Source organism: Sciurus carolinensis, chromosome X (genome assembly GCF_902686445.1).
Source record: "Sciurus carolinensis chromosome X, mSciCar1.2, whole genome shotgun sequence".
NCBI lineage: Eukaryota > Metazoa > Chordata > Mammalia > Rodentia > Sciuridae > Sciurus > Sciurus carolinensis.
Window position 1 is genome coordinate 40036681 of NC_062232.1, and position 25720 is coordinate 40062400.

At 42.6% G+C, this 25720-nt stretch overlaps 1 protein-coding gene across 5 annotated transcripts; it reads left to right on the plus strand.

Annotated features, from left to right (window-relative positions):
- The first annotated feature begins 1262 nt into the window (after window positions 1–1262).
- Tbc1d25 (TBC1 domain family member 25) lies at window positions 1263–15745 on the plus strand. 5 transcript variants are annotated; one of them, XM_047535834.1, is made up of 7 exons: window positions 1613–1630; window positions 3306–3415; window positions 4055–4161; window positions 4367–4521; window positions 13454–13581; window positions 13722–13910; window positions 14187–15745. In XM_047535834.1, exons 3-7 carry the CDS (start codon window positions 4139–4141, stop codon window positions 15546–15548), a joined length of 1857 nt encoding a protein of 618 aa, XP_047391790.1. In that variant the 5' UTR covers window positions 1613–1630; window positions 3306–3415; window positions 4055–4138; the 3' UTR covers window positions 15549–15745. The 5 variants fall into 5 exon arrangements, with proteins under 5 accessions (XP_047391789.1, XP_047391788.1, XP_047391790.1 ...); XM_047535835.1 differs by lacking the exon at window positions 1613–1630 and adding an exon at window positions 2782–2798; XM_047535833.1 differs by lacking the exons at window positions 1613–1630; window positions 4055–4161 and adding an exon at window positions 1263–1307.
- The last annotated feature ends 9975 nt before the right edge of the window (window positions 15746–25720 follow it).

Consider the following 25720-nt stretch of genomic DNA (forward strand, 5'->3'; position numbering starts at 1 on the left):
TTTGTCCAAATCACATGGATGCTGTAAAATAAAGTGGGAAGAATACCTTTTTTTTTTTTTTTTTTGCGGTGCTGGGTATTGAATCCAGGGCCTTGTGCTTGCCAGGCAAGCACTCTACCAACTGAGCTATCTCCCCAGCCCGAGAAGAATACCTTTTTGCATTTTGCCACACATAAATTTTCTCAGAAATGGCCAAAATATATTCAATCATTTAGTTGATATGTATTGGACACACTGTGTGTGTGTGTAATTTATGATGCTGGAAACCAAACCCGGGGCCTCATGCATACTAGGCAAGTGCTGTAGCACTGAGTGATACTTCCAACCTAACAGACACACTTTAATATCAGGACTGACTTCAACGTGTTGTGAGGATTAAATTAAACAAAGGCAAACATTAAAATAATAGAATGAGATCAACATCATTACTCTATGTACATGTATGATTATGCAAATGGTGGCCTACTTTGTGTACAACCAGAGAAATGAAAGTTGTACCCCATTTGTGTACAATGAATCAAAATTTTAAAAAAAGTAGGACCACAGTCTCAAAGCTTTAAGAAATAAAAACCTATCATAATTAAAAAAATAAAAAGTTAGGACTTCCGGAACGTGTAAAAATGGGTTTTGAGCCAGCTAAGTTGCTTAAGGCCTCGCTAAATTGCTGAGACTGATCTCAAATTTGCCATCCTCATACCTCAGCCTCCTGAGTAGCTGGTATTACAGGAATGCACCACCCCATCCAGCCACTAAGCAATTCAGTGAGACTCTGTCTCAAAATTTAAAAAAATAAAATAAAAAGGGCTGGGGATGCAGCTCAGTGGTGAAGTACCCCTGGATTCGATCCCCAATATTAAAATAGTAATAAAAATAATAAAATTTTTTTAATAACTAAGTATAAGAAGCAATACAAACTGCAAAAATCATAAATGTAGAGGTCCACGAATTCTCACAATATACAAATTATTTTTAAAACGTCTCTGGATTAAGGATTTTCTTTTCCTGTCTAGCAGATTCATTTGAATTGAGGGCCATAGTATTTAAAACAGATGACATCATCTGTCAGCAGAGGCGCCGGACAATTTGGAGAGGTGTGTCGAAACTTGACGTCCTCACGCAACAGCTTCCTTTCCCTGCCCACTTCCATCGCCCGAATGGGATCTCAGTTTAATACACCCATACATGAATCCGGAAGTAGACTGCCAAAACAACCCGCCACGGAACCAAAAGAGGCGGGTCCTCAGAAGGCGCCTGCACACTGGCGGTGGAGAAGCAAAATGCCCGGCTTTGCGGGGGTGGAGCTCCGCGTAAGGGTACTCTAGGCGCATGTGCAGAGGCGACCTCCCGCCTGGGCCAGGTGGGAGGGGCGGTGGGGGGGGCAGGGTCGCGCGGTGCCCTCTGCGCCTGCGCCCAGGCGCAAGGTGGGGCCGCGAGCGCCCGCACTGTAGGGTGCGCGCAGGGGTGGGGGGCAACGGTCAACCGTCACCCTGAGGCAGGCGACGGCGGGATGGCGACGGCCTCCGGGTCCTCGGACTTGGTGGGATCCGGAGCGCCCCCGCCTGGCGGGGCAGCCCAGGCGGCGGCGGCAGCCGAGGAGGAAGAGCGAGAGGTGGTACGGGTCCGAGTCAAGGTGAAGCTGGCGGCCGTTTGGCCAACCTGCCCCGGGAAACCCAGGGGAAGCGAAGGCGGTGGCTGTCATAGGATGGAGGGCAGGACCTGAAATTTGGGGCGTTACCCGAGGGGTGAGGCTTGAAGGCAGAGTGATGATTGTGGTGGGGAGGACCTGAGGGCATGGGTCCTAGGGACACATCCTAGGGCGTGGGACTGAAAATGAAGGGGCAGAGGCCTATTATGAAATAGATGGGTGGAGCTTGTGGGTGAAGGGGCGGGACTGTAGGATAGGAGGAGGGGTCGCAGTAGTGGAGGGGTGGAGGGGTGGGGCCCTGACTAATGACTGGGATGCACTTAATGACTGAAAGGGGAGCTCAGAATCAGATCTGAAACAGAGATGTTGAGGATGTATTTGGGGGGCTGAGGATGTAGTTCAGCGGTAGGGTATTTGCCTACCATGTAGAAGGACCTGGGTTTGATCTTCAGCATGCAAAAGAAAGAAAAAAAGCGCACTTTGGTGCAAGTCCCTACCCTTGAGCCCCTGTGCTTCTGGGGATAGAAACAGTTAAATAAATGAGATACTTTGGACACTGGTGAATGCCATGAGGAACGAATGAAAAAGGTTATGAACTAGGGAGTTAATTTAGCCAAGGTTGTGCAGATTATACAGGGAACTCCCCCCCCCCCAGAAAGTGTTAAAGGGGCAGGGATCCAAATTAAGATGGGTCAGCTATGTGAATTTCATGGCAGGGGGCGATGTGGGCAAGAGTTCTAGGCTGAGAGAACAGCAGGGTAAAGGTAAAGGCTGGGGCTTGGGGATGAGCTTGGCATGTTTCCGAAAGTTCCCATATTCCTGGAGCAGCAAGAGTGAGGGAAAGGAAGAGTGGTAAGGAGGTGAATCAGAGAGGCACAGGTGGTAAAGGGTCTTTGATATGTACTCTGAGGAAGAAAGATGTAGCAATAGTTACAGCAAGCAGTGATGGTGACCCAGAATAGGGTGGTGTGATTTGCAGAGATGAGGAGAGTCAACAGATCACTTCAGTGTAATAGTGTTCTAAGAGAGTGGTTTGGGAATTAAGAAAAGAAGATGATGCCTGATCTGTGAGTGATCCAGATGAAGCAAGTGGGAAGGATGTTCCAGAGAGGGGGATCAGCACACAAAAGCCTGAAGCCAGTATGTGTTTAAGGTAATGTCCAACAATTTGGTACTACCAGAGTGTAAAGGTAAAACGAAGTAACTGTGGTGTGACCAGTTGGGGCCCCTAAGGCCCACCTGCTGGGGACCCTAGGGTTGTCACTGAAGAGATTTATAGGGCACTGTTAGAGACAGATATGCTAGATTGGGTGCAGTGTTGTGGCTAGACTGGGCATCATGATTCTGACAACCATATTTGAAAGTATATAGCAAGTTTGGGTGCCTGGACTATTGCTGTATCCTCCTCTTCACTGGACCCCTTGCTTCTACCCTTGCCCTCCACGGTCTGTTTGCAGAGAAGCCATAAGGAGCCTTTAAGTTGGGCCACATCCTTCCTCTGCCCAGAAACCTCCTGTGGCTCCCTCTCACTTAGAACAAAAACCAAGGTCCTCACCATGGCCTAGAACACCTCTCCAATCTTGCCTTTGACCACTTCTTACTCACCCTTGAGCATGGTGATGTGGCCCCTCATGACCTACCCTGTATTTTCTCTCTCCAGAAATGTGAGAGCTTCCTGCCACATGAGTTCCGCTCTTTTGCTGTAGACCCCCAGATCACCTCTCTGGACGTGTTACAGCACATCCTCATCCGAGCCTTTGATTTGAATGGGTGAGTAGAGGGATATTGGGGACTGGCCAGTGGGCCACTCACCTGGACAGCAGTTGTCTGGCTTTTTTTAAATGGGATTTTGGTTTACTTTTCTATTAAAAATAATCCCACAGTGAACATCCAGATATGTATAGCTTGGAGTACATGGGGAAGTCTAGTTTCTACATAGGATAAATTCCTAGTAGTGGTATTGCTGGATTAAAGGGCATGTGCTTTTTAAACTTGCAGTGGATATTGGCACAATGCTCTGCAGACAGGTTTTACCAATTTAGAATCTCATCAGTAGCATATAAAATACTTGTTTCCCTCATACCCTCACAGCTATAAAACACACAAAATTTGCCAGTCTGGTAGCTGAACATTGGTATCTCTTTGGGGCAGATGTGATGGTTATTTTCTGGTGGTGGTGGTGGTTTTGGAAGAAGACATGCCCGTGTTAACAAATGTAAACAGTAAAGAATTGATGGGTATTTAGAATGTTTCCGTGGTTACAGTGATTTATCATATGACATACTTCTTTGCTTAGTTTCACAAGTATATCTGAAGAATAAATTCTTAGTTGTTACTTGACTTTTGGACATAAACACTTTTTGTTGTGAAAAATAACAAACATACAGATCGCTTTATTTTTTTATGTAGTAAGAAGGCTGCTTTCTTCCCACTTCTGTCCCTCAACTACACTGTTACTGTCCCCAGAGGGGATCAACATTTTACCAGTTTTCAATGTGTCTTCCAGATATAAGCAGGTGTGTATCTGTTTCTGTGTTTGTGTAACAAAGTGGATATAAACGACCTGACCTCAAACTACCCACCATCCTTAGTATAGTACCCAGCAGATAGTAGGAAGTCGTTTTTAACACCTTCCATATTACCCCTCTTGTTTTGGAAACTGTCCCTGATGTTTCCAGGGCACTAAGGACCTCTGAGAGCTCCCTCATATCCTCTGTCCAGGAAGAAGAACTTTGGCATCAGCTACCTGGCCCGGGACCGGCTAGGACAGGAAGTTTACCTTTCTCTCCTGTCTGACTGGGACCTCAGCACTGCTTTCGCCACTGCTTCTAAACCTTACCTGCAGTTGCGTGTAGACATTCGGCCCTCAGAGGACAGTGAGTACCCAGTGCCTTTGGGCACTGCCCTGGGACACACCTTTTTTCCCTGTAGGATGACTCCACCCCTTACAGTACATTCCTTCAGTGGGCTGGGCAACAAGGTATCCTGGGTTCAGATGCTGGCTTAGCCACCAGGCTTTAATTTCTTCACCTATAAAACAAAGATGGTGATATCATAGGGCTATTGTGAGGATTAAATAGGGAATTCACATCAAATGCCTAGAACAATACATGGTTACATAGTGAATGTTCAAAAATGTTAGTGCTTGCCAGGTACAGTGGCACATGCCTGTAATCCCAGCACCTTGGGAAGCTGAGGCAGGTGGATTACAAATTTGAAGCCAGCCTCAGCAATTTTGGGAGGCCCTAAGCAACCTAGCAAGACCCTGTCTCCAAATGAAAAATTTTAAAAAGGCTGGGAATGTAGCTCGATGTTTATGTACTCCTTGGTTCAATCCACAGTACAAAAAGAAAAAAAACATATGTTAGCTCTAAAAACAATTATATTATATTGTTATAACATATAACTTAGTGATATATGTTATACAATACAAGATAATAGTACAGCTCTGGTATTATGTATTTCAGTTATAATATCTAAATATAACAATGCCCATTATATTAATGGTAGTTTTGTTTATTCATTCATTCATCCTGCACCTCTATTCATATGCACTTTTGCTCAGTAATTCATTTGTTCCCTTAATCTCTGAACTATTTCTTTTCTTTTCATATTGTTTCTTCCACTTTTGCCTATGTTGGTCCCTGCAAGAACACAGATAAATTAAGACATGGTTCCCAAAATTTGATTATGGACCAAACACATTAGTTAATAGTATTTTATCAGTGTTAAAGTTCCTCAGACTTACCTCAGTCTGTTTGTGCTGCTATAACAAAATACTACAGCCTAATGACTTTATGAAGAACAGAAATTTATTTCTCACAGTTCTGGAGGTGAGGAAGTCCAAAATCAAGGTTCTGACAGGTTTCATTTCTGATGAGGGCCTTCTTACTGCGTCCTCACATGGCAGGAGGGATAGAAGAGCAAAGTGAAGGGCTGGGGAGATAGCTCAGTTGGTAGAGTGCTCACCTTGCAAGCACAAGGCCCTGGGTTTGATCCCCAGCATCACCAAAAAAAAAGAAGAGCAAAGTGAAGGGAATGAATGTTGTGTGATCACATAGTGTAAGAGCAGAAGAGAATGAACCCACTCCTTCAAACCCTTTTATAATGGTCCCAATTCCATCCATGAGGCTCTGCTCTTATGACTTAATCATCTCTTAAAGGCCTCACTCCTTAATTGGATTCTGTATCCCTTATCTGAAATGCTTAGGGCCAGAAATGTTTCAGATTTTGGTATTTTTCAGATATTGGAATACTTTTAGAATTGGGCATTCCCTATCCAAAAATCTGAAATCTGAAATGCTACCAAATCCTAAACACTTTGAGCATCATATTGATGCACACCCAAAAGTTTTGGGTTGTGGATTTCAAATTGTTGGATTAGAGAAGTTCAACCTGTTCCATCACATTGGCAATTAAGTTTCAACATATGAATTTTGAGAGATGTATTCAAAGCATAGCAGTATGGTAATGGTAGCAAGGCTATTTAAGAAAAATATCCTTGTTCATTGGAAAAAACAAGTAAGAACAGATAAAGTGTCATGATGTCTGCAAATAATTTGGCAAACATGTTTATATGTAGAAGGGAGTGAGATAAAGCAAATGTGGCCCCAAAAAATGTTATGAAGTTGGAATCCCAGCAGTTCTGGAGACTGAGGTAGGAGGATTGCAAGTTTGAGGCCAGCCTCAGCAATTTATTGAGAGACCCTGTATCAAAATAAAAAGCAATAAGGGCTGGATGTAGGTCAGTGGTATAGTGCCCCTGGGTTCAATCCCCAGTACAGGAAAGTATTTAACAGGATCAAGGTGAGAGATGTATGAGTAGTGAGTGTATTCTCTTTTTTGTTTAACTATAATGTATGTTTAAAGTTTTTTTTAAATAGGAAGTTATGTAGTAGAAGATATCGTTCCCAGCCTGAGGGAGCTCACATGACTAGGATAACTGAGGCATTTTATTGACATCATAGTAACGTATCAATAGCCAATATGGATTGAATACTTGGGCCATTCTATGCATATAATATTTTTTGGTAAATTCCCCATGTAATAGAAGAAAGACCTGAAGCTCAGAGTGGTGACAGGAATTGTTCCAGTCACACACAGAAAGTTGAAGGGTAGGATTTGAACCTAGTCGGTGAATAACTGGCTTGAGTCTCCTTGGTTTTTTTGTTTTGTTTTGTTTTCTGTTACCGGGGTATAACGTTAAAGCATTCAGTATGTGTGCAACTGCTGAATTTGGCAGGTCAGATCTGATAAACAATAGACATTCCATACACAATAGCACTTATTTTAGTAGTAATATGAAAGCAAGAGTAAAAGCAAAAGAGATGGGTGAGAAAGAAATAGGAGAAATTACATCACCAGATCAGGGAAACACCAAACCCCAGTCATGTAGCTGGGGAGTCCTGGGGCAGCTTTTCAGGGTCCTGACTGGGAATTCCCAGGCAGAGTGTCCTCTCCACTGGTTATACTCCAAAGTCTTACTCCCATTGGGGCTCTTTAAATACAAGTTAGAACAAAGAATGCTGCATTCTAACAACCTGCATGACCTAGTGTTCCTCTCAAGGATACTTCATCGCCTCAAGGACTGGACAGATCCACTAAATAGAAGGAGTATTTGCTTTAAGATAAGTGAATATCTCTGAGTTCCCGTGAGTGAGCCTAACTGAGAAGTCTGCATTCTTTAGATGTTCTAGCAAGGATGTGCAAAGGTCACAGCAGGCACATAGAGAAGATCTTTAATATTTTCCTTAGCACTTTATGGGGATTGAACCCAAGGATGCTTAATTACTGAGCCACATACCCAGCTGTTTTTATTTTTTATTTTGAGACAAGGCCTCCCTAAGTTGCTGAGGTTGGTCTTGAACTTGAAATCTTCCTGCCTCAGCTTCCCAAATTGCTTGGATTATAGGTATGCGCCACCACACCCTGTCCTAGTCCTTGTTCTTTTTTAAAATAATTTTTTATTGTTGACGGGCCTTTATTTTGTTCATTTATTTATATGTGGTGCTGAGAATCAAACCCAGTGCCTCACACATGCTAGGCAAGTGCTCTACCACTGAGCCACAACCCCAGCCCCTCATCCTTGTTCTTAACCATTTGACTCTACAATATTTGGAGTTTAAGATTGGCAGCTGAGGGAAAAAGGGAACAAAAGTCAGACAGAAAGGTAATGACAGAGATGCATGGGAAGAGAAACAGAAGATAGATAACCAGAGACAGGAACTTCTGCCATTGCATCAGTGACTTAGGTCAGTCAACTAATTAATTCCCTATACCTTGGTTTCCTTACCTGTAAAATAGATAAGTAGCACTATTTTGGTAAATAAATTAAATCTGCCACTAATTAACATGAGGAAAATTCCAACTACATCAGAACTGAGAGTAATACCAATAAAGTATCTCCTAAACCAGTTCCATGTACTTTTTTTTATTGTAAACAAATGGGATACATGTTGTTTCTCTATTTGTACATAGAGTAAAGGCATACCATTTGTGTAATCATAAATTTACATAGGATAATGTTGTTTGATTCATTCTGTTATTTTTTTCCCTTCCCCCCACCCCTCCCACCCCTCTTTTCCCTCTATACAGTCCTTCCTTCCTCCATTCTTACCACCCTCCTTATCCCTAACCCTAACCCTAACACTAACACTAACCTCTCCCACCCCCCATTACGTGTCATCATCCGCTTATCAGCAAGATCATTTGTTCTTTAGTTTTTTGAGATTGGCTTATCTCACTTAGCATGATATTCTCCGATTTCATCCATTTGCCTGCAAATGCCATAATTTTATCATTCTTCATTGTGGAGTAATATTCCATTGTATATATATGCCACAGTTTCTTTATCCATTCATCAACTGAAGGGCATCTAGGTTGGTTCCACAATCTGGCTGTGGTGAATTGAGCAGCAATGAACATTGATGTGGCTGTATCTCTGTAGTATGCTGATTTTAAGTCCTTTGGGTATAGGCCAAGGAGTGGGATAGCTGGGTCAAATGGTGGTTCCATTCCAAGCTTTCTGAGGAATCTCCGTACTGCTTTCCAGAGTGGCTGCATTAATTTGCAACCCCACCAGCAATGTTTGAGTGTACCTTTTTCCAGTTCCATGTACTTTTAATCATTGTAGCTTCGTGATAGGTTTTTTGTTTTTGTTTTTGTTTTAGTACCAGGGATGCTTAACTACACGATCTACATCAACAGCCCTTTTTTATTTTTTTATTTTGATACAGGGTCTTCCTAAATTGATTAGGGTCTCATTAAGTTGCTGAGGCTGGATTTGAACTCAACCTCCTGCCTCAACCTCCTGAGTTGCTGGGATTACATGCGTGTACCACCATGCCCAGCTGTGGGTTTTTGTTTGTTTGTTTTTTGGCACTGGGAATTGAACCAAAGGGTGCTGCTTAACCCCTGAGCCACATTCCCAGCCCTTTGTATTTTTTATTTTGGTACAGAGTCTACCTAAGTTGGTTAGGACTTGCTAAATTGCTGAGGCTAGCCTAGAACTTATAATCCTCCTGTTTTAGCCTCCCAAATTGCTGGGATTACAGACATGTGCCATTGCACCCAACTGGAGTTGCATTTTTTTTATACCTTTATTTATTTATTTATTTATTTATTTTTAATGTGGTGCTAAGGATCGAACCCAGTGCCTCATACATGCTAGGCAAGTGCTCTACCACTAAGCCTCAACCCCAGCCCTGGAGTTGCATTTTATAAAACTAAACTAATATTTAATTACTCAGTGAATTTATTCTTCCCACTAAAAATAAAAACATTTCAAATAATGCTCTGGTCACACTATGCTTAACCTCAATCCCCCATTCTTTTGCCATGAGGGAACCACTTAAATCAGTTTGATGTGTAACCATTTCTTGTATTACACACACATTAATGTATCCACAGAGAGATATGTGAGTGTATCCATATTTATGTATATATGCACAAGTGATTTTTGCTTAACATAAATGTGTACATTAATGAACAAGTGCCTAACATGGAGCTATTATTATAAATACTGTTAAGGGCATTCTTGTGATCATTTTCATGGCTGCAAAAGCAGCAATCATGTTGTGACCACCTGGGTGGCTCAAACCTGTTTCCTGGGAAGAACCCAGTTTTGGTCACTTTTTTTTGGTGGTGGGGGCAGTATCAGGGATTGAACCCAGGGGTGCTTAACCACTGAGCCACATCCACAGCCCTTTTTAAAAAAAATATTTTGTTGTTGTAGATGGACATAATGCTTTTATTTTATTTGTTTATTTTTATGTGGTGCTAAGGATTGAACTCCATGCCTCATACGTGCTAGGCAAGAGCTCTACCATTGAGCTGCCCCAGTCCCTCTAGCCCTTTTTAATATTTTATTTAGAAACAGAGTCTTGCTGAGTTGCTGACACTGCCTTTGAATTCACAATCCTCCTGCCTCAGCCTCCTGAGTTGGTGGGATTAAAGGCTTGCACCACTGCGTCCAGCAGTTTCTGTCATTTCTACAGTTGGGAAATTACAAAGTTTAGACCTTGGCCCAATTTGTACATTTGTGATATGAATCCTCTTTTTTTAAAAAAAGGAGTAGGATTTATTCAAGTGTGAAGATTAGAAACAGAACTCTTAACAGTGGGAAGAGGGGACCCTGATAGGTCCTTCCCAATATGAATCCTCTTTGGGTCATATGTACTATAAATGTTTTTCTAAGTGTTTCTTTTGTCTTATGACTTTGTTTATAGTGACTTTTTTCTCCTATTAAAATTTGAAATATGTACTCTTTTACTTTATCTTTTTCTTCATGATTCTTGAATTTTTCTCTTACTTTAGAACATGTTCCCCATTTACAAACTTACACAAATATTTTCATACATTTTTCTCCTAATATGCTTATTTACTTTTTTTTTTTTTTGCGGTGCTGGGGATTGAACTCAGGGCCTCGTGCTTACGAATGCTTATTTACTTTTTACAGATAAATTTTTGTCAACATTGTGATAAATAGATCTATTTTTTAAAAAGTATTTAAAAAAGTATTTTTAAAAAGTATTTTAAAAATCAGATAGTTAATTATGCCAGCATCATTTATTAACTACCTTCTGTTTTTCCTTTCTTTCTTTCTTTTTTTATTTTATTTCTGATCTAGTGATCAAACCCAGGCCCTCATGAATACTGGGCAAGTGCTTTAGCACTAAGCCACACTCCCAGCCCAGTAAGCATCTTTTCTTTACTGATTTGAAATATATCTCTCATATATATATCTCTTTTGTCATATTCTGAGTTCCCATATATATTTGGATTACCTTTCTGGGCTTCTTTTTTTTTTTGTATCAGGGATTGAACCCAGCGGCACTTAAACACTCAGCTACATCCTTAGCCTGTTTTATTTTATATTTATTTTTATTTTGAGATAGGATCTTTCATATGTGTGTGTATACATATATATATGTGTACACACACACACACGTATATATACACATATACATATATATATACACATGTATATGTATATATATATTCTCCAAGGGCCATGATGAACAAAATAACACAATAACAACAATAAATCAAGCACAAGGGGAAATGATGTAATCAAGAGACATAGTAAACACAAGATATATGTGCCTGCTGCTAGTGTAACATGCACAGATTTACAGTAAGCTTTTTTCTTTTTGGAATTTTTTTTTTTTTTTTTTTTTTTTTTTGCGGTGCTGGGGATTGAACCCAGGGCCTCATGAGCTATCTCCCCAGCCCTGTAAGCTTTTTTATAAATAGACGTATACTCCAAAAATAATGATAAAAATATCATATAATAAATGCATAAGTGAGTAGCATTCTCATTTATTTTCAAGTACTATGTACTGTGTGTACATAGTAATGTATGTGTAATGTATGTGCTATACATTTACATGACTGCAGTGAAGTAGGTTTGTTTATTCCAGCATAACCCCAAACTCATGAGTAATGTGTTGTGCAACGAAGACTGACATTATTGGGCACAAGGAATTTTTCAACTCCATTATAATCTATGGAACAACTGTCATATATATGGTCCCCTGCTGAACAAAATGTCATATGCAGTGCATGACTACATATATTATTACCTTATTTTTATTATTCATGTATTTGAAATTTTTTTTTCCTTGTGGTGATACTGAGATTTGAACCCAGGGCCTCACACATACTAAGCAAGTGCTCTACCACTGAGCCACATCCTCAACCCAATGACTGTGTATATTGAAAACTTGTGTTCCACTACCATTTACCCTTCCTTTAAAAAAAAAATGTTGGTGCTGGGGATCAAAGCCAGGCCTCACACTTGCTAAGCACACACTCTACAACTGAGCTACTCCCCCAGCCCTTTGCACTTCCTTTTTGTTTTCCCCTTTAGTGGTCATTTGCTTAGAGAACTTCTTTGTTGTCCTCCAATTGGGTACATGGGTTAGATGTACTCTAATGGTCAAAATGTCTTTCTTAGCAGGGTGTGGTGGTGCATGCCTGCAATCCCAGCAACTTGGGAGGCTGAGGCAGGAGGATCACATGTTTGAGGCTAGCCTCAGCAATTTAGTGAGACTGTAATCAACTTACTGAGACCCTGTCTCAAAATGAAAATGTCTAGGATGGTAGCTCAGTGATAAAGTGCCCCTGGGTTCAATCCCCAGTACCAAAAAAGAAAATTTCTTTCTTGGGTTGGGGGTGTAACTCAGTGGTATAATGTTCCTCCATCATGCACGACCCTGGGTTTGATCCCCAGTACTGCAAAAATTGGCTGAATAGGTCTATATGTCTTGACAGGGTGTGGGCCCATTGGATCTCAGGCTTTTCTTAGTATTCTGTGGGTGCCTGAACTATTGTCCTCTTGATTCCAAAGTTGTGTCACAGCAGTCTATTTGCAGTCTGACCTTCGTTTCATTGTAAGCAACCTATATATATTTTTTTTGTTATGAGGATTTAAACCCCAGGAGTGCTTTCCTACTGAGCCACTGAGCTACATCCCCAGCCGCCACCTTTTTTTTTTTTTTTTTTTTGAAACAGGGTCTCACTAACTTGCTGTGACTAGCTTCAAACTTACAGTTCCCTTGCCTCAGCCTCATGAGTTGCTTGGATTACAAGTTGTGTGCCACAGTGTCTAGCTTGTTTTTCTTCTTAAAAGTTGCTAACCCAGTTGGTCCTATCTATCTATCACTAGGATTATAGCCATGTGCTACCACACCTGACTGAGAGACAGGGTCTTGCTCTTTTTGTCCAGGCTGGTCTCAAACTCCTGGTCTCAAGTGATCCTCCTGCCTTAGCCTCCCAGAAGCTGGGACTATAGGCACTCATCACCATGCTCAGCTCATTAGTATTATTATTTCTTATGTTAGTCTTTGCCCCAGTGCCTGGCACATAGTAAGCATTCAATAAATATTATTACTTTATATCATTAAAATGGTAGAGGGCTGAATGTGGTGGTGCATACCTGCAATTCACAAGGCTGTGTCATGAGGATCAAAATTCCAAACCAGCCTCAGCAATTTAGCAAGGCTGGAAGCAACTTAGTGAGACTCTCTCTGAAAATGAAAAAGGAATGGAGATGTGACTCAGTGGTAAAGGACCCCTGAGTTCAATCCCCAGTACCAAAATAAAATTAAATATTAGAGGCTTCCCAGCCATCTTGTGAGATATTTATTATAAAAGATTTCTTCATGGTTTGATATTTTTACCTAATTTGGATGGTATGGGAAGAGTGAATGGGAGTCATTGTCCTTTAGGTATTCTGGCTTTGGAAGGAGAGGAACCAGGCCCTCTCGCTCATCCTCATTCTTATAGCACTTTACTCTGTGTACCCAGGTCCACTGCTGGAAGACTGGGACATAATCAGCCCCAAGGATGTCATTGGCTCTGATGTGCTGCTGGCTGAGAAACGGTCATCACTGACAACAGCTGCCCTGCCCTTTACACAGTCCATCCTATCTCAGGTGGTCTCAGGGACCCTGGGGGCCCAATTGTGGTTGGAGGGCAGAGCCTATCTAGAATCTGTGATCCAATGCATGCTGGTTGTCATCTGCTCCTAGCCTGCCCAACTGACTTGTGGCCTCTTTCCCTCCTTCCTTCCCAGGTGGGTCGAACCTTGTCTAAAGTCCAGCAGGTGCTCAGCTGGTCATATGGAGAAGATGTCAAGCCCTTCAAGCCACCCCTGAGTGATGCTGAATTTCACACATACCTGAATCACGAAGGTCAGCTCTCCCGACCCGAAGAGTTGCGCCTGCGAATCTATCATGGTGGTGTAGAACCCTCGCTGCGAAAGGTAAACCTGTCTCAGTCACTTGTTGCATCCATCACTGCTGTGCTCATCGGTAGCTCATGAGATACATGCATTGGAGCACTCTGTTGTAGGTGGGGTGGAGATACTCCAAGGCAGGAAGCTATCTTCCAGGTGGGGCTCGGAGCCAGTGCTGGGAAGGCAGACTTGGCACAAGGAGTTGAGAGGACCCAGGGACTGGGTGGGTGGTGATGATACATAGTGTTGCAGTGGCTCACCTCTGAAACCTTAGACTCATCCTGTTCTTTTATCCCTGGCCAGGTGGTGTGGCGGTACCTGCTGAATGTGTACCCAGACGGGCTTACAGGCCGTGAGCGAATGGACTACATGAAACGCAAGAGTCGCGAGTATGAGCAGCTCAAGAGCGAGTGGGCCCAGCGAGCAAGCCCTGAGGACCTGGAGTTCATCCGCAGCACTGTCCTCAAGGATGTGCTGCGCACTGACAGGGCCCACCCCTACTATGCAGGACCTGAGGATGGCCCACACCTGCGGGCACTACATGATCTACTCACCACCTATGCTGTTACACACCCACAGGTGTCCTACTGCCAGGGCATGAGTGACTTGGCCTCCCCCATCCTTGCCGTCATGGACCACGAGGGCCATGCCTTTGTCTGCTTTTGTGGCATTATGAAGCGCCTGGCTGCCAACTTCCATCCTGATGGCCGCGCCATGGCCACTAAGTTTGCCCACCTCAAACTGCTTCTTCGACATGCCGACCCTGACTTCTACCACTACCTACAAGAAGCAGGTGCCGATGACCTCTTCTTCTGTTACCGATGGCTACTGCTTGAACTCAAGCGTGAGTTTGCCTTTGATGATGCCCTCCGCATGCTCGAGGTCACCTGGAGCTCACTGCCCCCTGATCCTCCTGAACATGAAGTAGAGCTTGTTGGACCTCCCAGTCAAGTAGCAGACATTGGCTTTGGTGGCCACAGGGGGCGGCCCATGCGACAGAGGCACATGTTGAGGCCTGCAGGTGGAGGAGGCAGTGCCTTCGAAGATGCTGTTAAACACTTGGCCACATCCAGCCAGGGGCCTGGTGGTGGGGGGCGTCTCCTGAGACAAGCCAGCCTGGATGGCCTCCAGCAACTCAGGGATAACATGGGCCCCAGGAGGGACCCTTTGGTCCAGTTACCCCACCCAGCTTCCCTCATTAGTTCCAAGTCCCTCTCTGAGCCCTTGCTGAACTCCCCAGATCCATTGCTCTCCTCCTTTTCCCGCCCTGATTCCCCATCTTCCTCCTCTCCACCATCTACCCAGGAGGCCTCTCCTGCTGGTGACATGGGCATAGGATCCCCCCTGATGCAAGAGTTAGGCTCCCCACGAGATACTCGGAAGTCCTTGCCACCCCCACCCCCAATGGGCCTGCCCCCACCCCAGGAGTTTGGCCGGGGGAACCCATTCATGCTCTTTCTTTGCCTGGCCATCCTGCTGGAGCACCGTGACCACATCATGCGCAATGGGCTGGATTACAATGAGCTAGCCATGCACTTTGACCGCCTAGTGCGAAAACACCACCTGGGGCGTGTTCTGCGCCGAGCCAAGGCTCTGTTTGCTGATTACTTGCAGTCAGAGGTTTGGGACTCGGAGGAGGGGGCTGAGGCCACAGCCCCATCTTGATTGAACTCCCTCCAGATCCCATCAGTCCCACCTTTGCCATCAGGGCCCACACGTGAGATCCCACCTCCCTGCCTGCCAGCCCTAGACCCGTTGGAGCCTGGAACCATCTCTCCCCAGGTTTGAGTGTGGAGGGCTCTGCTTTGGCACTTTCCTGTTTTTGTTCTTTTGTTTTTAAACAACAACTTTGAACACTGTGGTCTGTGTGTTTCTCTGCCCTCTTCCTGGATTTCACTGTAAATGAAGTCTCCAGGGGCTCTTTACCTGATGGGGCCAAAATACTTCAATTAGTGGAGAGTGGTTCCTGTTTCCCCAGTAGTTGGGAGAGGGCTGCTGAGAAGCTTTTGCAAGATTCAGCACAAAGAGTGCAGTGTCTAATGCCCAGTTTAAAAAAAGACAAAGGTGGGGGGAAGACTGGGATGTCATGGCCTATTTAGAAACACTGGGCCAGCTACCCCTTGCATTCCATACATCACCATTTCTAGGATCTATTCCCTTCTCTGTGAATCTTAAGCACTGATACTGGCAGCCCTGGTCAGGGATCTAAGGTTATCATCTTATCACATCCTTTGGAGAGCTTGAGGGACTGTGACCATACTGTGCCTAAGACCCTATATTGTGTTTCCAGCTTATGGGTACCTGTCTTAACTGTTTTAGCAATAGAAACCATTTATTTTCCTTCTACATCCTACTAATATGGACAAACAAATCAAGCACTGATAAAACCCAGGCCCTAAAAGAATTCTCCTATTTATTTGGATGATAATAATCAAAAGCAGTTCCTTTTCCCCCACTTCTCAGAATGTGGGGTTCTCTAAGGCTGGGTGCTGTCCTCTACAAAGGAGATGGAAGACAGCGGGTGAGCTAACTGGGGGTCCTCAGATCATGGCTTAGCTGTGCTAAGTTCTTGCCAGAAGTTGCATTGGGCAATGGTGCCAGAGAATAAGGAGCATTGGGGAAACCATCCTCTCATCTTTTTCCCCCCAGATTGCCAAGGATGAGGTAAGGATGAACTTTAAAATCTCCCCTCACCCCCAGTATTGAAGGTGGAAGCTGACCCTTCCTCACATGAGGGCTCAATCACTTGTAAAGCAAGATAAGACCATTCTGTGTTCAGAGTGCTCAGCTACCATGGACCTACTTAGTGCATACTGTGAATAAGGGATATTGACTCCCCTGGTGGGAGTTTCACTATATGGGGGTGACTGGCCCTCTGGAGATCTGAAATGTCCGTTTTGTCACTACCCAGCTGACCTTTGGGGTATATTCTGTGATTAATGAGCTCAGATATGTGAATGACCAGACAAGTCAATTTTGTATATGCCAGCTTGGGACCTTTGAGGGCTGAAACATCATTTCTGTGAGAAGGAGGCTCATATGTCCCAAAGGACAGAACTTATTATTCCTCTAGGGTACTTGGACCTGGTTCCTGCCAAGATGGTAGATGCTGATTCCTTTCCCTGAAACCATCCCTGGAGAAACAATAGAGGGAAACGTGGATTCCAGAAACTACAGCACAGCTCTGAAACCCATGGGGGAAATGGAAGGCTATCTTTAACTGGCATATTTTAAATATTTTTTAGTTGTAGATGAACACAATACCTTTATTTTTTTTATTTTTGTGTGGTGCTAAGGATCGAACCCAGTGCCTCACACATACTAGGTGAGTGTTCTACCACTGACCCACAAACCCAACCCAACTGGCAATGCATTATAAAGGGCAGACTGCTAGTGGCAGCAAACAGAGGGTAGGTTAGGGGAAAAGAAATATTAATTCTGGCTCTTATCTATTCCTAATGTTGCCTTGGGAAGGTTGTTGCCTGCTTCATCACTGCAAACCCCAGGTATGGGCAACTGGAGGGCTAGTAGTACCAGAGCAGCAAGTGTCCTGCTGGGGAAAGTAGTGAGCAGTCAGAGGCAATCAGAGCTCCACCACTCCCTGCCACCCCAAAAACCAGGGCTGGTAAATTACTTGTATGGAGACTGCCTCCTCTTAAAGCTGCCTTTCTCTTGGTTTAAAGGTGGGCCCCTCACCAGGACATTTTCAGGTGGTGTGAGAGCAGGTGGGAGTGATAACTGCTTTTGTGGCAACTTGGACCATCCATCCTCTGGCTCACCTCCCCACACAGGTCTCTTCATCCCTCTAACTCCTGGTGAGTGAGCAGACTGACGTCTGGCCTTCAGTCATTTCTCAATATATTTTACCAGCCAGACCAGCTGATAACTTCAGGGCAATAAGAGTTCACTGGCAAAATAACTACCACCAGAGAAAAACTGACTGGATGGATGGGTCAGTTATCTATTGCTGTAAAATAAATTATTTCCCAAATTTAGCATCTTAAAACAACAAGGATTTATTATTTCCGTTTCTGAGGGTCAGGAATCTGAGAGCAGCTTAACTGGGTGGTTTTGACTCAGGCCACTCCTGAGATTTAAGTCAATTTGTCAGCCAGGACTGCATTAAGCTGGAGGCCTGGCTTGGCTGTTAAAACCCATTTCCACATGGCCCTGTTGCCCAGAGACTTCAGTTTCTCACCACTTGATCCTTTCCATGGGGCTCCTCACAACATGATCTGAGCAAGTGGGCAAGAGACCATGACCAAGTCAAGACACAATGCCTGTTACAACTTATTTTCAGAAATAACATCATCTGAAGATGGATGTTATTTAATTGGTCACATAGACCAATAGTAAAACATGGGAGGGGGCCACACAGAATATGAATACCAGGATGCAGGGATCACTGAGGGTTATAGTGGAGCTGGCTACTGTACTGGGTAACATAATATCTGAAGCAGGAGTATTAAAACAGACAGATGAAAAATTTTAATTAAATATAAAAAATGACAGATAATATCAATATAAAACAGGGAAAAGTTTGTAAAAAGACCCTCAGAAATTTAAGGTAGATGTTTGATGGTAGAAAAAAGAAGCAAATTATATATTGTAAGCAGGGGACATGAAATGAGATGTCAGAATTAAGTCCTCATATAATAGTAATTATAAAAATATATAAAACACAAAGACCCTCACTGAATTAAAAGTCCAACAGTATGCATACACACAAATATTTAGAAATGCTGAATGTGAAAGGATGAAGAAAAGATAGAGGAGATTAGTAAAAGACCAAAGATAGCTGAGATGGCCATCCTAATAGCTAAGAAGATAGAATTGAATGCTAAGATTCCAAAGAAAAAAAGCACATATATTCATTGACAGAATGTGTCTGCCATAAACATGTATATTCCCAAGAAGCCCTGGATAATACATTTTTAAGCTTGAGTTATATATCTGAATTTTTATGTTGATATACATTACATAGGTATGTATATATGTAATATATATAAAACCCTCCACTTAAGAAATGAAGAAGACTCCTTTTTTGTTTACACTTAATAATTACAGAAGTAAATCATGTTAGGGCACAAAGAAGACCTCAGTAAATTCAAAAGTATTAATATAAAGGGCCAGGTGGGTAGGTCAGCGATAGGGAACTTGCCTAGCACACACAAGGCCGTGGGTTCAATGCCCAGCACCATACGCAAAAAAGTTATATTAAAGCTGGGCATGGGCTGGGGAGATAGCTCAGCTGGTAGAGTGCTTGCCTCACAAGCACAAAGCCCTGAGTTCGATCCCCAGTACCACAAAAAAAAAAGAAGAAAGAAAAAAGCTGGGCATGGTGGCACATACCTGTAATCCTAGTGGCTAGGGAGGCAGAGGCAGGAGGGTCACAAGTTCAAAACCAGCCTCAGCAATTTAGTAAGGCTCTCAGCAACTCAGCAAGACCGTGCCTCTAAATAAAATACAAAAAAAAAAAAAAATAGGGCTGGGGATGTGGTTCAGTGGTTGAGTGTCCCTGAATTCAATCCCTGGTATCAAAAAAAAAAAAGAGTTCTATTAAGCATGTTCTCTGACCATATATAATGCAACTGATAGCAACAGAAAGCTAAAAACAATGGGCACGGTGGCACATGCCTATAATCCCAGCTGCTTAGGAGGCTGAAGCAAGAGGATCAAAAGTCCAAAACCAGCCTCAGCAACCTATGGAGGCGCTAATCAACTCAGGGAGACCCTATCCCTAAATAAAATACAAAAATAGGTCTGGGGATGTGGTTCAGTGATTAAGCACTCCTGGGTTCCATCCCTGGTGCCTAAAAAATATATAGGGGTGCATGCCTGCAATCTCAGTGACTCAGGAAGCTGAGGCAGGAGGAACACAAGTTTGAGGCTGACCTCAGCAATTTAGTGAGAACTAGTCTTGAAATAAAAAAAGGGCCAAGGATATATAGCTCAGTGGAAAAGAGTCCCTAGGTTCAATCCCCAGTACAAAAAATAAAATAAAATAAAAATTCTGAAAATTTGCAGGACACAGCAAAATCAGCTAAGAGAACAAAGGGGATAGTTTTAAATATGATTATCAAGAAAGAAGAACAATGACTGAAAAAGATGATCTAAGCATTCAAATCAAGAAGTTGGGAGCTGGGCATCGTGGTGTACACCTTAATCCCAATGACTCAAGAGGTTGAAGTAGGAGAATTTGAATATCAAGACCAACCTCAGAAACTTACTGTCACAAAATAAAAAAAATAAAAACTGGGTTCAGTGGCTCACTTCTGTAATACCAGTGACTGGGGGGCTGAGGCAGGAAAATGACAAATAAGTTTGAGGCCAGCCTCAGCAACTTAGCAAGGCCCTAAGCAACTTAGCAAGACCCTGTCTCAAAATTAAAAAATTAAATAAAATGGGCTATGGATATAGCTCAGTGGTGGAGCAACCCTAGGTTCAATCCCCTATACTGCAAAATAAATAATAAAGTTTAAGAAAATTAAAAGTTACTTTTTTGGCTGGAGTTTTAACTCCATGGTAGAGCACTTGCCTAGTTTGTGAAGGCCCTTGGTTCTACCTCACCCCCAATGTTAAAAAAATTGCCCACACAAAAGAGACTAACGTTTTAAGTTAACACAATCAAAAAAACAAAAGGCAAAGTTGCCAGAAAAATTTAAATGTGCTCAACTACATATAAAAAAAGAGAAAATTTGCATATAACAATACTTTCTCAGAAAAACTAAAATGGTAGTCGAAGACACTATATGTCATTGTAATGAAATATTTTGGGTCCCAGATCCAGATAGTTTGCAAATAATGCTTTTATCAAACTTTCCAGGATCTGTTAGTTCCCATTTTATACAAATTATTCCAGAAAATAGGAAAAGAACAAAAGCTGCCCAGCTCATTTTATGAGGCTGGAATAATCTTGATTCTAAAAGCACACGAAGATACCTTAAGAATAAAGTTACATAACCATTTCACTTCTGAAAATACATGCAAAAATTCTAATAAAATATAGCTACCTGAATTCAACAGGATTTTTGTTTGTTTGAATTTGTTTTGTTTTTTCTGGGAGAGTTACTGGGAATTGAACCCAGGGTCTTGTCTTGTCCATGCTAGGCACCACTGAGCCATACCCAGCCCTTTTTTCTCTATTTTTTTCTGGGGGTGGGGGTGAGTAACCAGGTATTGAATCCAGGGGTGCTTAACCACAGAGTCACATCTCCAATCCTCTTTTATTTTTTATTTTGAGACAAAGTCTCACTAAGTTGCTTAAGGCCTTGCTAAATTGTTGAGGGTGGCCTCAAACTTGTGATCCTCCTGCCTCAGACTCTCAAGTGGCTGAGAATTACAGTGTGCACCACCACACTGAGCTCAACAGTGCATTTGGAAAAAAAATAGTAGAATACATCCCAGGAAAGCAAACATGATCCAAATTAGAAAATTTGTGAATATAATTTACCACATTAATAAAAGAGAAAATCATATGATTATCATAAAGCAGCAAATGATTTAATTAGGTTCAATACCTGTTCATGATATTAAAAAGAAAAAAGAACTATCAAACCAGAGAACTTCCTTAACCTGATAAAGGTAACCTGATAAGGCAAAAACTTAGAGCAAAAATGCCTAGTAGAGAAATTTTATTCTTTTCTCTCTTTTTTTTGTGGGGAGGAGGGCTGGGGATGGTATGCAGAGTTGCCTGCATTGATAGGCAAGCACTCTAACACTGAGCCACACTCCATCTCTCTAACAGAGAAATTTTAAGTGCATTTTCTTATTAATATGGGAACGAGGCAAGAATAGTTCTTCTCAATACTCTAATAAAAAACTGGTTAATGCAGAACAAGAAATGAAGTGTAAGTTGTAGAAAAAACTGATAAAACTAATTTGCAAATGATATGAGAAAAACTGATAGGACTGATGAGAGTTCAGTGAGGCCTGCAGATACAAGATCAACCCACAAAAGTCAAAAGCATTTCTCTATACTAGCAATAACCAATAAAAAATAAAGTAACTAGGGCCGGGTGCTGTGGTACATGCCTGTAATCCCAGCTACTTGGGAGGCTGAGGCAGAAGGATCATGAGTTCAAAGTTCACGTAATCAAAAGAGAGGCACTAAATAAAATACAAAATAGGGCTGGGGATGTGGCTTAGTGATCGATTGCCCCTGAGTTCAATCCCTGGTACCCTTCCCCCACAAAAAAAGAAAGCAACTAGGTATGCACTTAATCAATACAAAAGACATTTATTTAAAAAGAAAAATCTAAAGCCAGGCGTGGTGGCACATAGCTGTAATCCCAGTTACTTGGAAGGCTGAGGCAGGAGGATGGCATGTTTGAGACCAGACTGCACAATACAGAGAGAACTGTCTCAAAAAAAAAAAAAGGAAAAAAAAAAAAGAAAAAAGTTTAAACTGTAATAGAAACATGATCTGAATACAACGACAAACATACATTTATTTATTCACTTATTATTTTGAGACAGAGTCTTGCTAAGTTGCCTAGGGCCTTGCTAAATGGCTGAGGCTGGCCTTGAAGTTGTCATCCTCCCACATCAACCTCCCAAATTGCTGGAATTATAGGCGGGTGTGTGCCACCTCACTTGGCTAAGGAGAGACATGTCATGTTGTGCTGGGAAGATTTTGGAGAAGTTTTAGTTATCTATGTGTAACAAATTACCCCAAAACTTTCTGTTTAAGAAAAAGAAAAGTGGACTGGGAGTGTAGCTCATTGGTAGAGTGCTTGTCCAGAATGTATGAGGCCCTGGGTTCAGTCCCCAGTACCACTACCCACCCCCCAAAAAAGGAAGGAAAAAATATAATGCACCAGGTGTGGTGGTGCACACCTGTAATCCCAGTGACTCAGGAGGCTGAGGCAGGAGGATCAAGGCCTCAGCAACTTAGTGCGGTCCTAAGCAACTCAGTAAGATCCCTGTCTCTAAATAAAAAATAAAAAGGGCTAGGGATGTATCTCAGGGTAAAGTGTCCCTGGTTTCAATCCCCAGTACCAAAAATGAATGAATGAATGAAAATATGAACGGTATCTCCTATATCTTGAGTCAGGATTCCAGGAGTGGCTTAGGTGGTTCTGGCTCAGAGTCTCTTATGAGATTGCTGTCAGAATGTCAGCCAGAACTGTAGTTATTTCAAGGCTTGGATCCACTTCAAAGAAGGCCTGCTCACATTGTTGTTGGAAAGAGGCCTCAGGTCCTTGCCACCTGAGCCCCTCTATAAGACTGATCAAGATATCCCAGCTAATGTCCCACAGAGTGAGCAATATGCCTGAGAGAGATAGAGATGGAGATAGAGATAGAGATAAGAGATAGAGACAGAGACAGAGAGAGAGAGCAGGAAGCTGAGGTTCCTGTTATGATCTAATTTTTAAAGTGACACTATCAACGTTTGCCTCATTCTATACATTACAATTGAGTCACTAAATCCAGGCCACATTCACAGGGAAGGGAATTAGACTCTATTTTTTTCACGTACCAGAGTTTGAACCCAGGGGTGCTCCAACACTGAGCTCCATACCCAGTCCTTTTTACTTTTTTATTTTGAGACTAAGTTGCCCAGGCTCTCCTTGAACTTGCAATCTTCTGCTTCTCAGTCTCTTGGGTCGCTGGGATTACAGGCATGTACCACCTTGCCTGGCTCCTAGGTGCTAACTCCTGATAAAAGCAATAACAGCATGTGATACTTACCCCACCCCCAAACACACACACAAGTAATATTATCATGATGATATCTGTCCTCAAATCTATACATTCAATGCAATCCCAGTAAAAATTTCATTACTTTTTTTAGCCAAAATAAACTTCCATTAGAACTTAGAATACTAGCTTGGCATGGTGGAACACACCTGTAATCTCAGCTACTTGAGATGCTGAGGCAGGAGGATGGCAAATTTGGGGCCAACCTGGGCAACTTAGTGAAACACTGCCTCAAAATAAAATAAAACAGGTTGGTGTGCAGCTCAGTGGAAGAGCACCCTGGGTTCTATCCCCAGTACCACAGACAGACAGACAGACAGACACACACACACACAGAGAACTTAAAATACTAAATGATCATGGAGAGCTAAGACAATCTCCAAAAGTAAGTCACCATTGGGACTTGCCCCATACTAAAGGCCTTAATCATTTAAGAAAGAAACTAATGTTGGTACAAGAGCTGACAAATAGACCAATGGAAGAGAAAAAACAGCTCAGTAACAGTTATATATTTACACAACTTAATATATGATAGAGATGGACACACACACACACACACACACACACATACTCAGAAGATTGATAGATTGCTTAGTCAATGGTGATAGGACATCTGGTTCAATGACATGGAGAAAAATAAAAATAGGTATCTCTCATCTCTCTCTCTCTGTCTTTGTAGTGTTGGGGATTGAATCTAAGGCCTTACCTATACTAAGTGAGTGCTCTACTACTATGCCATATTCCCAGCCCTAAAACAGGATCTCTGTCTCATATCACATACAAGGATATAGACCTTAAGTATAAAGCTATAAAGTTAATAGAAGAAACTAGAACATCTTTGTGTTCTGGATGAAGTGAAGGATTTTTTTAAAAGCACAGTTCAGAGCTGGTGATATAGCTCAATGGTAGAGCACTTGGCTCGCAAGCATAAGACCCTGGGCGGGGAATTGGGATGGGGGGAGGGAAGCAATCACCAAACAGGGAAAATTGATTATATCAACATTAAAGATCTTTAATTCAACTAAAGATACCACTGAATAACACAAATGCCATAGGGGGAGTGTGAGTTTACGATTTCCACACCTAAAAGAATTAATAATTAGAATATATGAGGATTCCAGAAATCAATAAGAGAGATATAGGAATGGGCCTAATAGGAATATGGATAAGTAGCATGATGTGTTCTGAAGTTTAAGAAATCTAGGCTATGTCAGGGGCAGGCCTTTAGAAGGATGGACACATTTGTTGCATGGATAAAAATTTAGAGTATCTGTAGGAAAATTAATTCATTCCCCATTGATAGGGAACTCAGAAATGAAGACTGTTAAATTCATTCCTTTGTAAAGGTAGCTTAGACACTGAAGGCTAGACAAGACCAAAGTGTGGGCAGCAGTCTGAGACAATATTTGCTTTACATTTCATTGCATCTTGTGAAAGTCCATTCTATGGGGCAGGTGCTCAGTACCCTGAGTGTCCCTAAAATTCCTTCAGTGAATTGGGATTTGCACCCCCTGAAGTTAGGAAAAAGCATGTTTTGCAGAGGGCATCTCAGGGAATCTACTGATGGGAAAATCAAATCTGGCGTAAGTTGTAATAAGATAAGGATAAGAGCTGAAGTCAAAGTTGAAAAGGATCACAAAAGGGGGAGGAGTCCCTGACAGGCAGCTAGAAGTTAGCCACAGAGGAGAAAATAAAGGGGTCAAGGTCAGGCACCCAGAAGATGAAGAGTCTGACATCACGGACCATAAAGTATGATGCTTCAAGGACAGTACATCAAAGTTCTTGATGGGTATGTGGTCAAAGGTTTAGAAAGTAAATATGACATCATTAGACGTTAATTATGTTGGAGGATCTAGTGCGTTAGCATTGGGGAACCTCAGATCCAAAGGGGGAAATGACATCAGAGTGGTGAGGATGACATCAGACACGGAAAGGGATTGAGAGGGAGAAATTTCATGCGTTTACGGAATGAAGACTGTTCAACTGGTGGGGGTGGGGTGCTGACGTCTGGGTCTAACAACTGCACAAAGGTCCCCTTCACTCGCGGAAGCGCACAGGGCGAATGCTCCCTTCGCTCTGCCGTCCTTGCCTCTCCCCGCACCCCCGCGGTGGCCTCAGCCAATGAGCACGCACGC